The 12,687-nt window shown below is 40.2% G+C and overlaps 1 protein-coding gene across 1 annotated transcript in view; it reads right to left on the minus strand.

Moving 5' to 3' along the window:
- The window catches only part of TIMP2 (TIMP metallopeptidase inhibitor 2), a 33,919-nt gene extending 22,361 nt beyond the window's left edge, over positions 1-11,558 (minus strand). The window contains exon 1 of the mRNA XM_026667286.2: positions 10,886-11,558. Within this exon, the coding sequence (XP_026523071.1) occupies positions 10,886-11,015 (130 nt within the window). The 5' untranslated portion in view covers positions 11,016-11,558. The remainder of the gene's footprint in view (positions 1-10,885) is intronic.
- Positions 11,559-12,687: the final 1,129 nt, after the last annotated feature.

Here is a 12,687-nt window from a genome sequence, read left to right on the forward strand (position 1 = left end):
TTAACATTTTAGCATTCTCCGCCAAAAAGGAAATTATGCTGGTTCAGATAACACATCCTACACACTGTCTGGTTTTGGTTTCACATGATGTTGGAGTGTAATTAATCCCTGTTTTAATAACTGTTAGGACATAAAATCAGTTTTCAAATCCCCTCTCCTTTCAACATCCACCCTATCCAGATCTTCTCCATAGAGACAATCCATATGCTGTGTTAAATACATATTGTGGCTTTGCATTTTTTAGCCATTAAAGAGTAGCTAGGAGTTTACATCATAATCACATAATTTGTTATTTGGCACAAGAAGGAACTTACTCCAGGCACCAGTCGTAACTTTTCTCGCACATCAAAATAGCATCTGGGAGAAAATACCCCTGCTCTGATACATAGTCCTAAATCTTTTGTAGGGAAGACCTGCCACCCTTGCCATCCATAGACAGACAAAATGGCCAACGTTATATTTAGTGTAATATTGTCAGTTTTCACATAACGAAAGAGAAAATCTTATCCAAATTGAGCTTAACATCTGGTGATCTGAGACATATCCATGAAGGTTTTTTGGCAAACAGCGACAGATTAGAAGCCTTCACAAATTTGTGGATTTAATGAACTCATTCAAGATTCTGTAAAGTGATGGAAAGTGCCAAGGCCTGCCTTGGTTAACCTTGGGGGGAAAAAACCTGAGTTAGGACTGCTTAATGCATGGATGAGAAAGCTACACTGGGAAGTTGAAAAATAAGAAGAAAATTGGAAAGAAGACATTAATGGTAAACTATTTCTGTATTGCACCAATGAAATTTTGCCATTTCCATAAAGTCACCAGGAATCAAGGTCTTTTTTTAATCTTTCTAGTTTTTTTTACTTATATTATATACACAACTATTGTGACAAAATAGGGTGCTTATATGCAAAGTCTACAAAACCCTTTACTTAAAAAGAATATTATATTTTTATTCTTACTACAATTACTGTAAGATTTTTCAATAAAGTCATTTTCAATATTCTGAAAATATTCTCTGGGCTTTCTTTTGGGTTTTACTTTGATCGCAATTCAACATTTAGTTTATTCTAAGGCAGCCACTGAAGTTTACTATGACTCTTCTATTTTTAATCTAGGAATTTAAGTCAGGATAAATCAGACTGGAATAAAGTAAATAGGGTAATAAGCAATGCATATATAGCTAAGTGGGAGTCATTCTGGAGGCTGCTTGTTCCTGGCTAGATAAAAACAAACAAACAAGTAACTTGCCATGAACTAAATAGACTTCTTGCATCCAGGATAGAGATTTGTATGGCTATTAACTGCAGAACTGCCTTATAGCCCCAAAGCCTATCTTCTGAAGAGTCCTACACCAAGAATTCAAACATTAATGATTGAAGATTGGCTCTAATATACAACAGGAGATAGAACAGAAAAAAGAAATTGCCCATAAGTATTTTGAAGAGTTATATAAAAAGGAAGAAGTTAACGAAGATAGAATAAGAAACTATTTAGATGACGTGAAGGATAAAGCAATTGGGGAAGAAATGGAAAAATTATTAAACAAAGACATTACTTGGTTTGAATTGAAATCAGCAATAGAGAACCAGAAAAACAATAAATCCCCGGGACCAGATGGGATTCCAGGGGAGCTGTACAAGGCAATAGCAGAACAAATAGGACCTCTTATGGTGGAAGTTTTTAATGACGTCTTATTGGCAGCCAGGATGCCGGACTCATGGAGGGGGGCATTGATTTCGCTGATCCCGAAGGAGGATTCGGATCCCCGATATATACATAATTATAGGCTGATTTCACTGTTAAATACTGATTACAAAATATTCACTTCTATTATAGCAAGTAGACTAAAAAAAATGTTAAATGAGCATATATATGAAGATCAAAATGGATTTCTCCCGACCAGACAAATCAGGAACAACTTAAGAAAAGTACTAGATGTCTTAGAATTTTACGAAGCCCACCCCGAAAAACAAATTGCACTTATGTTTTTAGATGCAGAGAAGGCCTTCGATAATTTAAATTGGCAATTTTTAATCCAAAAAATTTATAATATGAATTTAGGCACCAAATTTTAAAATATTATAGCAACCATTTATGATACACAACAGGCTAATATTATAATAAACGGGGAATATACCCACCCAATAAAATAGAAAAAGGAGTCAGACAGGGCTGCCCACTCTCACCCCTGCTCTTCATATTATCATTAGAAGCATTACTAATGCGAATTAGACAGAACCCAGACATAAAAGGATTAAAGGTTAAGAAAGAAGAATATAAGTTGCAAGCGTTTGTGGATATGATTTTTTTCATTGAGGAACCAATAGAAAGAGGACAAAAATTGATGAATGAATTAGAACAATTTGGAGCAGTAGCAGGACTTAAAATTAATAGGAAGAAAACAAAATTAATGACTAAAAATTTAACAGAAAAACAGAAAATAGAACTAGAAGTTGTTATGGGAATACAAGTGATAAAGAAAGTTAAATACTTAGGAATATGGTTGACAGCACATTGTAAGACACTTAAGGAAATAATTATGATAAATTGATGCAACAGGTAAAGAAGGATTTAGAAACATGGGGCAAGCTGCAACTTTCATTATTAGGCAGGATTGCTGCTATTAAAATGAATATTCTTCCAAAATTCCTATATATATTTCAGACGATCCCAATCAAAGTACACAAAATTTTTTTTTGAAGAACTTAATAAAATAACTGTAAAATTTATCTGGCAAGGGAAAAAACCTAGAATAAATTTAAAGGCAATGCAGGATACGAAGAGCAGGGGAGAGCTGGCACTTCCAAATTGGGAGTTGTATTATAGTGCAGCCTCTTTAGTATGGTTGAAGGAATGGGTGAATTTAACCAATAAGAAAATATTATTCTTAGAAGGCCATGACTTGCAAAGGGGGTGGCATGCTTTTTTATGGGATGTAGGGAAAACTAGCCAGAAATATTTTCACAAACTAATCAGAGACTCATTATTAACTAATTGGAAGAAAATATGGAAAAAATACCATTTAAAAATATCAATTTGGATTTCAACAATGGAGGTGATGATTCACCCAAATAATCTGGTATCACTAAAATGATTAAATATAAGGATCTATTGGATACACAAGGAAATTTGAAATCGTGGCAAGAACTTCAAGAGCGGGGACTAAAAATTGATCAGTGGGCATATCTTCAAATTCAAAGTAGATATAAACAGGACAAGAAAGAATTTGGAATTAACAATAAATTCCAGCAATTAGATAAAATTTTATTAGGATCAGGCAAAAAAAATATAACAAAATTTTATAATTATTTATTAGAAGTAGAATTAGAAGAAATTGTAAAAGGGAACATGATAGCCTGGAGTAGGAATATAGGACGTAGCATCACCATAACAGAATGGGAAAAGATCTGGGGTAGAAATAATAAAATTACAAAATCGGTAGAATACAAAGAAAATGCCTATAAAATGTTTTATAGATGGCACCTTCCTCCTTCGAGATTAGCGAAGATGCACCCCAACATGAGTCCGAATTGCTGGAAATGCAAAAAAAAAAAGAGGGAACTTTTTTCCATATGTGGTGGTCCTGTACAGAAGCTCAAAAATATTGGCAGAAAATTAGAAATTGGCTGGAAGAAATGACAAGAGAACAGATCGAATTCAAACCAGAGTCCTTTCTGTTAGGGATCTTTGATAAACAAATATCAAAAAAAGTGAAATATAGAATAATACACATTTTGACAGCGGCCAGACTGGCTTTTTCACAATGTTGGAAGCAGCCTCATGTTCCATCAGAGGAGATGATCATTCAGAAAATTTCAAGTTGTGCAGAAATGGACAAATTAACTTTGGCATTAAAAAATAAAGACACTTCAATATACTACAACAGCTGGAACTGCTGGTACAAATGGATAGACCAAAGATAGACTTCACACTAAAACGCAAGAGGATAGGATAAAGCCATAGTAGTGATACACAGATATATGTAAGGATTAGGTGTGTGTATATGGCATAAAATAAGGATAAAAAAGAGGTCTTACAAACTGTTGAAGGTGAGAATGTTTTTAATTGTTTTCTATTTTTTTCTTTCTATTTTCTTCTCCCTTTCTTCTTTTTCTCTCTTTCATTTATGTATGTGTTGTTGGTTTGTTTTAATCGTAAAATCAATAAAATTTATTTTTAAAAAAAGAAGATTGGCTCTAAAAATTCTGATCAGTGGCCTGAAGATATTCCAGAAGAGGAATCTGGAGAAATATTCCAACACATATATGCATCCACCCCTTGGTACCTATGATAAAGAACCCCAGTTATTTCATTGTACAGTCTTAGATTGACTCAATTTATTCATCATCTTTCCAACACACCATCGATTAGAAAAATGTTAACAGATCAATTAATGACTCTCAGGTTGAATTAGAGCCTAGATTTACTTGGTTACACTGCCCAGAAGAGTGTGAAGTCTCAACTGAAGGGGTGGAACCCAAACCCACACTCTGGAAATTGAGTTTTGGTACCGAGAATGAGTGTGTGTGTATCCATATATGTATGTGTGTGTGTGCATATATACACACATACGGGCAAAGATAAACTGCTAAAAACCTCAACCTCTCAGCACCTTCAATTGCTGCTAAGTAGGTCTCAGTTAATAATTCTGGCATTCACAAAACCCATCCACAAAATCATATCCAACCTTAGCTGCTCTTACCTCTCCCCTCTATACATATTGAGCCTGTTTGCCTTTTCCTTTTTTTGCAAGCATTGTGTGTGTGTATATTCACCCCTTATCTAATCAAAGTTATTTGAAAAGGGGAAAAAAAATAATTATTTGACAAAGGAATATTTTCAGCAAGAACATGAAGCCAGCCCATTAGTGCTGGCCAAGGTAGGCTCTACTTTAAAAGTTTTAAAACAGGTGGAAAGGAAGAGGGTTGAAGGAATTAGGGCTTGATCCTGCAAAAGGAAAGAGATAAGGGAATTAAAGAGTCGGAAGGTTATTTACACAAGTCTCCTTGTCTCAGTGTGATGCTTCAATCCTGAATGTGTACTACCAAAATCATGTGCATTATCAATTTATAAACAAAGTTATGGTTCAGATGGGATCTGGATTCCTTATATCGCATGCTGATCTGATGTAACAGGCATGGGATTGGGGGGACGGCAGGGGGGCTTTCCTGTGTGGCATTTAGAAGAGTCATGGAAAAAGAGGTTATCACCTAACAATCACCAGGTATCCAGTATTATTCATAGCAGGCTGCTGCCACAGACTCAAGATCTGTAGGACAGTTCAATGGGATGGGCTGATTGCAGTTGTACAAAAGTTCCTGTGGATTGGAGGGTGTTGTGGCTGATGGCACAAAACAATGCAAATAAAAATAGCGTAGTGTTGTGGCTGCTACAACAGAATCTGCAAACTGTACCACAATGCCATGCAATGGAATGTCAGTAAACAAGCCAAAGCCAGAGGGGTTCTTTTGATGTGCTTAGGCCATCTCCCCTTGCTTATGTAGGCACACACCCATATGCACATTTGTCTCGCCAAGGACCATGTCAGCCAAGAGAGCTTCCCAAGGGAAGTTAAAAACAGCACAAATGTGCATATGGGTGTGTGCCTACATAAGCAAGGGGAGATGGCCTAAGCACATCAAAAGAACCCCTCTGGCTTTGACTTTTTTCCCATCTGGAAATGCCCCTAGAAGTTCGCAAACAGGGGACAAATGTCTCCAGCAGGAACTCACATGGTTGCATGACTATTTAAATCCATCACCAGGGCCGATTTTAACATTAGGGCAGAAAGAAGTCATCATTCCAGGTAGCATATGATGAAGAGAACAACCCATTCCCTGTGGGTTCCCAAAGTAGTATCTTCCCCTGTCTCTCATCTGATGCTAATCTGAAATAACATTCAGATGCCTATCTAGTTGGAATGTGCAGGTGGAACCACAAGACAAATTGTTTTCCTAACTCAGAGCAACAAAATGTTCTGATTGGATTTTTAAACATAATCCTTCTTAAACACTAAAAATCCAAGGTGTAAGAGAGTATGGTGCATTTTATCTTAGTCATCTTGGTGTCCAAAGTTTGATACCAGCTATGCTCTTCTTGCCCAAGCTAATTTCCTGCTTCAATATCTTTCTGCTGAAATGGGAAAAGGAGGACACCAGGAATTGATTTATAACTAGCTCATTTATTTTTCTGTCCAGTGTTTGGTGATAGGTTGTAGCTCAGTGCTATTACATGGCCTTCAAAAGGCTCTAGGTTCAATTATGCTGGGAAAGGAGTCTGTTTATAACCCCCAAAATGCCAATGTAGAGAACACTGGATTTGGTGGATCAGCAGTCTGATCTGATACAGCTTTCTGCGTTTCCCCTTCTAAAACTGAAAGAAATCTGCAGAAAATCCCAAGTGTATCCAGAAGAAAAACATAATAAAAAACCAGCTCTGTTCTCCCTGAGTAGGACGTGGGCTGAGGGTTCATTTTTCCTTACGGCAGAAATAATCAGAAGTCCTTCAGGTACTTTGAACTACTATTCCATCAGTCCTGGCTATCAGAAGAAACTGGGGATTATAGCCCTAATCATTACAAACATAAGCATATAAGGGAAAAGTGATGAAACATACATTACAATGTCATGATGCAAGTCCTATGATGTCATACTTATGTCCACCATTGGGAGGAAAGAATTCATGGGCAGGTTTTGCACTATGATATTGTCACGTGTGTCACTCTTCCGTCTCTGTAGCTAGATGTACCAATGATTATAAAGCTACAACTCCCTTTCAGTAGATTAAAAGTCCAAAAGCGGCACATCATCAGGGAGGAAACCTAATTAGACTCCTGCGTGGGACTATTGCCTGCAGCAGATGGAGGCAAGAAACGTTGCTAAACTTCTCGTTGTGGAAAGAAAGCAGTACCATATAGGTTTTCATTGTGTATTTCTTGCTCCAAATCTATCCTACTCTGCTTGTCATGCTCCCAGAAAACTTTGAAGTGGCGTACTCAATGCTTTATAATTGAGTCTGTTCTATGTGTAGTGTGTAAAATATGTCATGTTTTTAATTCAGTAGATTATTTCTCCTCATTCAAACCTTCTGCTAACACATAGGTTACATACCAATATACTGAGAACTTCCCACCAACACACATTATTCTGAAACATGACCAGCCCTTCTCATTTTCCATTGGTCACCTAAATTTGGTTCTCAGATGTCTATTAGATGTCTATTGTTTCTGTCACTATAGACAGCTGTCACATCTCTGGAAAATCAACATATTGTGTAGCCTACCGTCAAGTAGTTCTCTCCCCATCATTTTTCATACTAAATCTCCTATTATGACCTATATTTTCCTGTGTTTTTCCTGTATTTTCCTACATCAAGTAATTTCCCTCTCTGATACCTAAAGGATCTAGAATAATTATACTCCATTCTATGTTCAGGGAACCGACGTTCTGAAATATTAATGAAGTTTGGAAAGAAACAAAGGAGGCTCATCTATTTTTCTTGTGACTATTGTTAGTGTTTCATGAAAACAATTATTTTACACTTTGGATTGAAAAGAATGTTTGTAGCACAGGGTTGGACAAACTCAGTTCATCTCTGAGCTACAAATATTCTTCTCTATCAGTACAGTTTACATTCCAGCTGTTAAAATTAAAACAGAAAAGTGTGTGTGTGTGTCCATGCTGTTCCAAAAGATTAATACAGTGCTTCCCTAGAAAATTAAAATATGTAGCCTAATTTCAAATTGCAAAAGCACAAGCAGGGCCCCTTGGCTATAGACTTGTGGCGTAGTTGATATTAACCCAAAAGAGCTGCTCCTAGAAGGATTGTCTCAATATTCAAGGAAGTGCAAATAAGGATTTCAGCTAATTCTGAGAAACAGAAGGACATCTTTGCGGTTGAAAAAGTCACAAGATCCTTACTGCAAAAATTCTTTTACTCAGAAATTACCATGGACGGAAGAGATACCGGATAGCAAAACGAAACTACAAGCAGTTGCTGCTGACAGCAACCACCCAGTTTCCTGGAGACATTACAAAATCAAGGAAGGCAGATTGGGCATATCAGTTCTGCAGTCAGAATCAGTGGGACAGATACAGATAAGCTGCCCCACCAAAATATTTTCAAATCCCAACTGTAGAGCAAGGCCCAGAAAACTGAGGGCTGAGTGGTTTGTTAAGGTTTAATAAAAAGGAATTTCACAGGGAGAAAATGATGTAACTGAAGCCTAGCCCTGTCAGATCCAGTGCTTTCAACAGATTCCAAGCTTAGCAAATTGGGAAAAGAAAAAGACAACGTTGAAAAAGAAAGAGCAACAAGTGAAGGATGCAATCCAGCATGCCTGGTTTAAACCAGTAAAACAAAAGTCTCTCTCCCTTAACTCGTTCATTCTTTCTTTCCAACTGCCAAGAAAAAGGGACATATAATGATATCACAAGGCCTTGATTAAATCAACATGGAAACAAGGAGTGTGTTTTTTCTCATGAGGGGGGCTCAGCCATGTTGGGACAGAGGCCTTGCTGGAGACATTTTCCCACTCGCACAAAAAGCAACTACCCACAATGTACAACTCTGGATGGAATGAAATAAAAGGCTTATTACGAAGGGCCTTCAGAATCTTATATTCCAAAGCTGGCAGGTGAAGCAGAAAGAATTAAATGGGCATCCAGTTCTTGAATCTCAGTTGCTTGGGAACTTTGTACAATTGCTCAGAAGCTAGGACAAGATGTAGGTTCAGAAATGCTCTCCCCCTTATTACTACTTCATATATTCAGGTTATCCCTTCACTTTGGTTTTCGGTTCCAAGTGATAATCTGACTGTCTTTGGACCACTGGATCAAAATCCAAAGGTTAGGAAGGCCGAAGGAGATGGCTCTTAATTTTCTGATTTCAGGCCAAAGAAATTATCCCAAAACCAATTACAGGTTGTTCTCAATTTATGACCGTTTATTTAACAATGGTCCAAAGTTACAATGATGTCAGAAAAACTGGGTTACGATCCATCCTTGGAAGTTACAGCCATCGAACCACCCCACACAATCATGTGATCACAATTTGGGTTCTGGGCAACCAGGTCGTGTTTACAATGGTTCCTATTTCCCAGCCAGTTTCCAACAAGCAGTCATTTGGGGAAGCCAGATTCACTTAACAATTTATTTATCAATAACACAATTTGCTAAGTGACCTCAGTAAAAATGGTCGTAAAATCAGGTCCATTCTCATGATCACTCACTTAACAACCAAATCAGTCAGCAACCAAAATCGCAGTCCCAATTGTGGTCATAAATCAAGGACTATCTGTACCTCTGAAGTACTTTTTTTGTTACTGGGCAGATGGAGGCTGTCAAACTCTTGGAATAAATTTTGGGTTCCTCAGGGTGATTTTACATCTGTTTTCAAATGTGAACAACAGTTCTTAGTTTGATTTCCCCACCCTCACTCCCACCTCTCCCACAAAAACTTTGGGCCTCTGGCTTGATTACCACACAGGAAGTAAGTTGATGATGATGGAGCAACCAAAAAGCCCGCAACTAAGGGACCAGCAGTTGCTGGAAGGCTGCTCAAAGCACTCATTAATGGGGGGAAAAGCTTTAATGACATACAACTAAAAGCAAAAACACAGCAGGGTGAACATAGCAACATTTAAAACGGACTCCAGCTTCTCTTAGAGGAAAACCAAAAATGTTTTATCCTAGTCAGGAGTTTTAAGAGACTGTAGACTAGAGATTATATTTATATAGGGAACGGAAATCTGGTTCATTTCCACTGCTACTTCACAGCTCTGGAGCTTTTTCATCCTTCTTTGCCTCCCCATTTCTGGTTTCCTTCTTTCCAAACCCTGGTTCTTTGAACCCCTGTAATTCTGCTTTGCCCAACCTGGAAACTGTGACGTCCTTTCGGTTTGAGAATTCTGGGAAAATCCTAGGGCACAATAGGAGTAATATTTGCATTTGGAGTTCAAGGCAGGGAGGGACATGAGAACTCGATATAAATTCAAAACAGAACTGTCCAGCAAGTGATTGGATCTACCTCTGTTGCCAAACCATTTGTGGGGTTAAGGGAAGGTTGGATGCAACCTCATTCCAAAACGGTTGCTTTTTTAAAGCCATACAGATCTAAAATCCTACATGTCTAAGGAGGAATTTATTCTTTTCCTTACACGTCTAATGGGGGGGACTCATTTTTCCCCCTTCTGGGTCAGAGAAGATGGCCCTATATGGGTTCAAGCTTGCCTTTGTGAAGTTTTCGTCTTGCGGTCGTTTCTCTTCCAGTTTCCACATACTCCCTCCTCTGCCCTCCCCTCCCCATTTCGAAGCTGTTCCATCAGAGTCTGGCAGCAGACTACATTTTGCAGGCAGAAAGCCATCGCCAGAAATTAGGAATTTCAGTCCGCGGTTGTCTTTGTGCTTTCAAATGAATTCCTGTGGATCAGGTCAGCGAGCGCGCTAGAGCGAAAGGCAGGGAGGGAAGGAGGGAGAAAGGAAGCGAACTGCAAGGCGAAGCGGGCCGGCACTTCGCTTTTTCTTTTAATCTTGGGTAAGGTGGTGGTTGTTGTTTTTTAACCGAAGGGATCTGCAGAATCAGCCCGGGAGCATTCAGGCGCCCGCACTAACGACGAAAACTGCTGGTCGCTGCCCAGGCGGGGGCCAAGCGGGAATCAACGTGCGGGCTCCCTTCCAGGTTTCTCCCAACGCGGCTTTCCTTGCAGGATAAAGGGGTGGGGTTGTTTTGGCCGCTAACAAGTGAGTTTGCAGTAGGGGAGGAAAAGGGGGCTGCCCGCGATAAGAGAAATGCGAGGTCGACCAAGCCACGAGAAAAGCCACTAGGGGAGCCGCAGAGAAGGGGAAGGGCGGTCAGCCGTATTTTTTTTTTTTCCTTTTCGTCTTACCTACATCTGCATTGCAAAACGCCTGTTGCGGATGCACCGGGGAGCAGCTGCAGGCGTCGGCAAGGCGGTCCACCCTCCCCAGGAGCAAGACGGCCAGCGAGGCCAGGAGGCTCGGGAGCGTAGCACTCATCTTGCGGAGCGGGTGGGAGGGAAGGCGGGCTGGCGGAGGGGGTGGCCGAGGCTTGACTGCTCACGGTTCCTGCCGCCTCATCCAGACAGGCGCGCGCGCGCGCCCCCGCTCTGTCCTCTGAGCCGCGGTATCTGTGGCGATTCCGGGGGGACGCGTGCCGCTTCCGCAGGAGTCTGTCCTCAAAGTTTCCCTTGCAGTCAAGCCTGTCTCTCGGGATGGGGTGGAGAGCCTGGAAGGGTGGGGTGGGAAAAGGGTCCCCGCGGCTGGAAAAAGAAAGCCGCCTCGCCGATAGCTTCTGCTTCTTGCCTTCTGGAGGTGCTTTCTTCTCCGGGTTCCAGCCTAAGCCTGGCTTTTTAATGGGCTCCAGGGAATTGCAGCCCCGCCTCCTGGTGGCGCTGGGCCAAAACGGGCGGTTGGCCTGCTCCGGTCAGAGTGTGCGCTGCTTTTCCTTCCCTCGCCTCCGGCCCTGCGAGATTGGGTCGCGGCCGGGCCTGTCCTAAGGCGTGGGCCTGATGGGCACTTGCCCGTGGGCCCCACGAGCTTAGGGGCCCCATACTAGATGTGTGTGTTAACCCTTCAATGCACCTTGTATCACATAAATACAGCATTTTAAATTGATACTAACATGCAAATATATGTTTAATTTTATCGACCATTTACATTTTTATTTCTGTGAGTAGTTATCGTAGGGGCCCCAGTGCACTGCTTTGCCCGGGGCCCATAATGCTGTTAAGATGGGCCTGGTCTCAGCTGCTTTTGCTTGACAGTTGCCCCCCACCCTTCTCAGGCTGCCATTCCCCACTTAAGAGCAGCCACTGGCAGTGAATCCGGGCAGCAGCCAGAGTCTTCTTTTTTTTTAACAGTATTTTTTTGACAATTATAACAGCAGTCAAGCTTAAAAGGAATGCAATTATAGGAGGCACCCTGTTGGCCTTTTCCCACTGAACTGATGGCACCGAGTCCATTGCTGTCCTGATCCAGGCCCTTAATTGAGACCTGCCTCCACTCAAGACTTTGCTGTTTCAGAAGGCCAACCTTGGTGCAAGGTGCTAAAGAAGGCCTAGCTGCTGTAACAAGGCAGTCAACAAGGCCGTTAATAAGTTCTCCAGAAATAAATGAACAGCTGCTGAAGAAAATAGACATCACCGTGAAGGCAGAGTACCAATCTACTGTGCTTAGTTTATCAAGACTGAAATGTCAATACAGTACTAATTCCAGAATCTTGGAAAAGGCATCCTCCATCTTTCTCCCTGCATTAATCTTAAGAAGAAGATGGCGTTTCTAGGCAACCTTAAGTTTTGGCATCAATGAGAAATCTGATTTTTAATAAATATGAAGTAAAGAAGCTCAATACCAATGCATTCTTAAAATTTGGGAGACTGTTTTTGACTCTTGTGGTAAAGGAGATGGTTTTTCCGATGTTCTGAATGTATTGGTTGAATGCCATTCCAAACAGGTTTCTAACAAAAAAGAACCAAGTGTGCTCTTCTAAATATTATTTAATATTTTTGAGACAGAATATGTTACGTGCCAAGCATAGCACATATTCTTAAGACCTTCACCCTAGAGCATTTTTGTTCCCCTTTAAAAAATAATTTCCATCAAATGATTATTGGTATGCCAGTTGACACTTGTTTTCCCCATATGTATGGTATTCCCCATGAATACCGTC

This window comes from Notechis scutatus, chromosome 2 (genome assembly GCF_049901735.1).
Source record: "Notechis scutatus isolate UNSWTSFEM ecotype Mainland chromosome 2, rNotScu1.2, whole genome shotgun sequence".
Lineage (NCBI taxonomy): Eukaryota > Metazoa > Chordata > Lepidosauria > Squamata > Elapidae > Notechis > Notechis scutatus.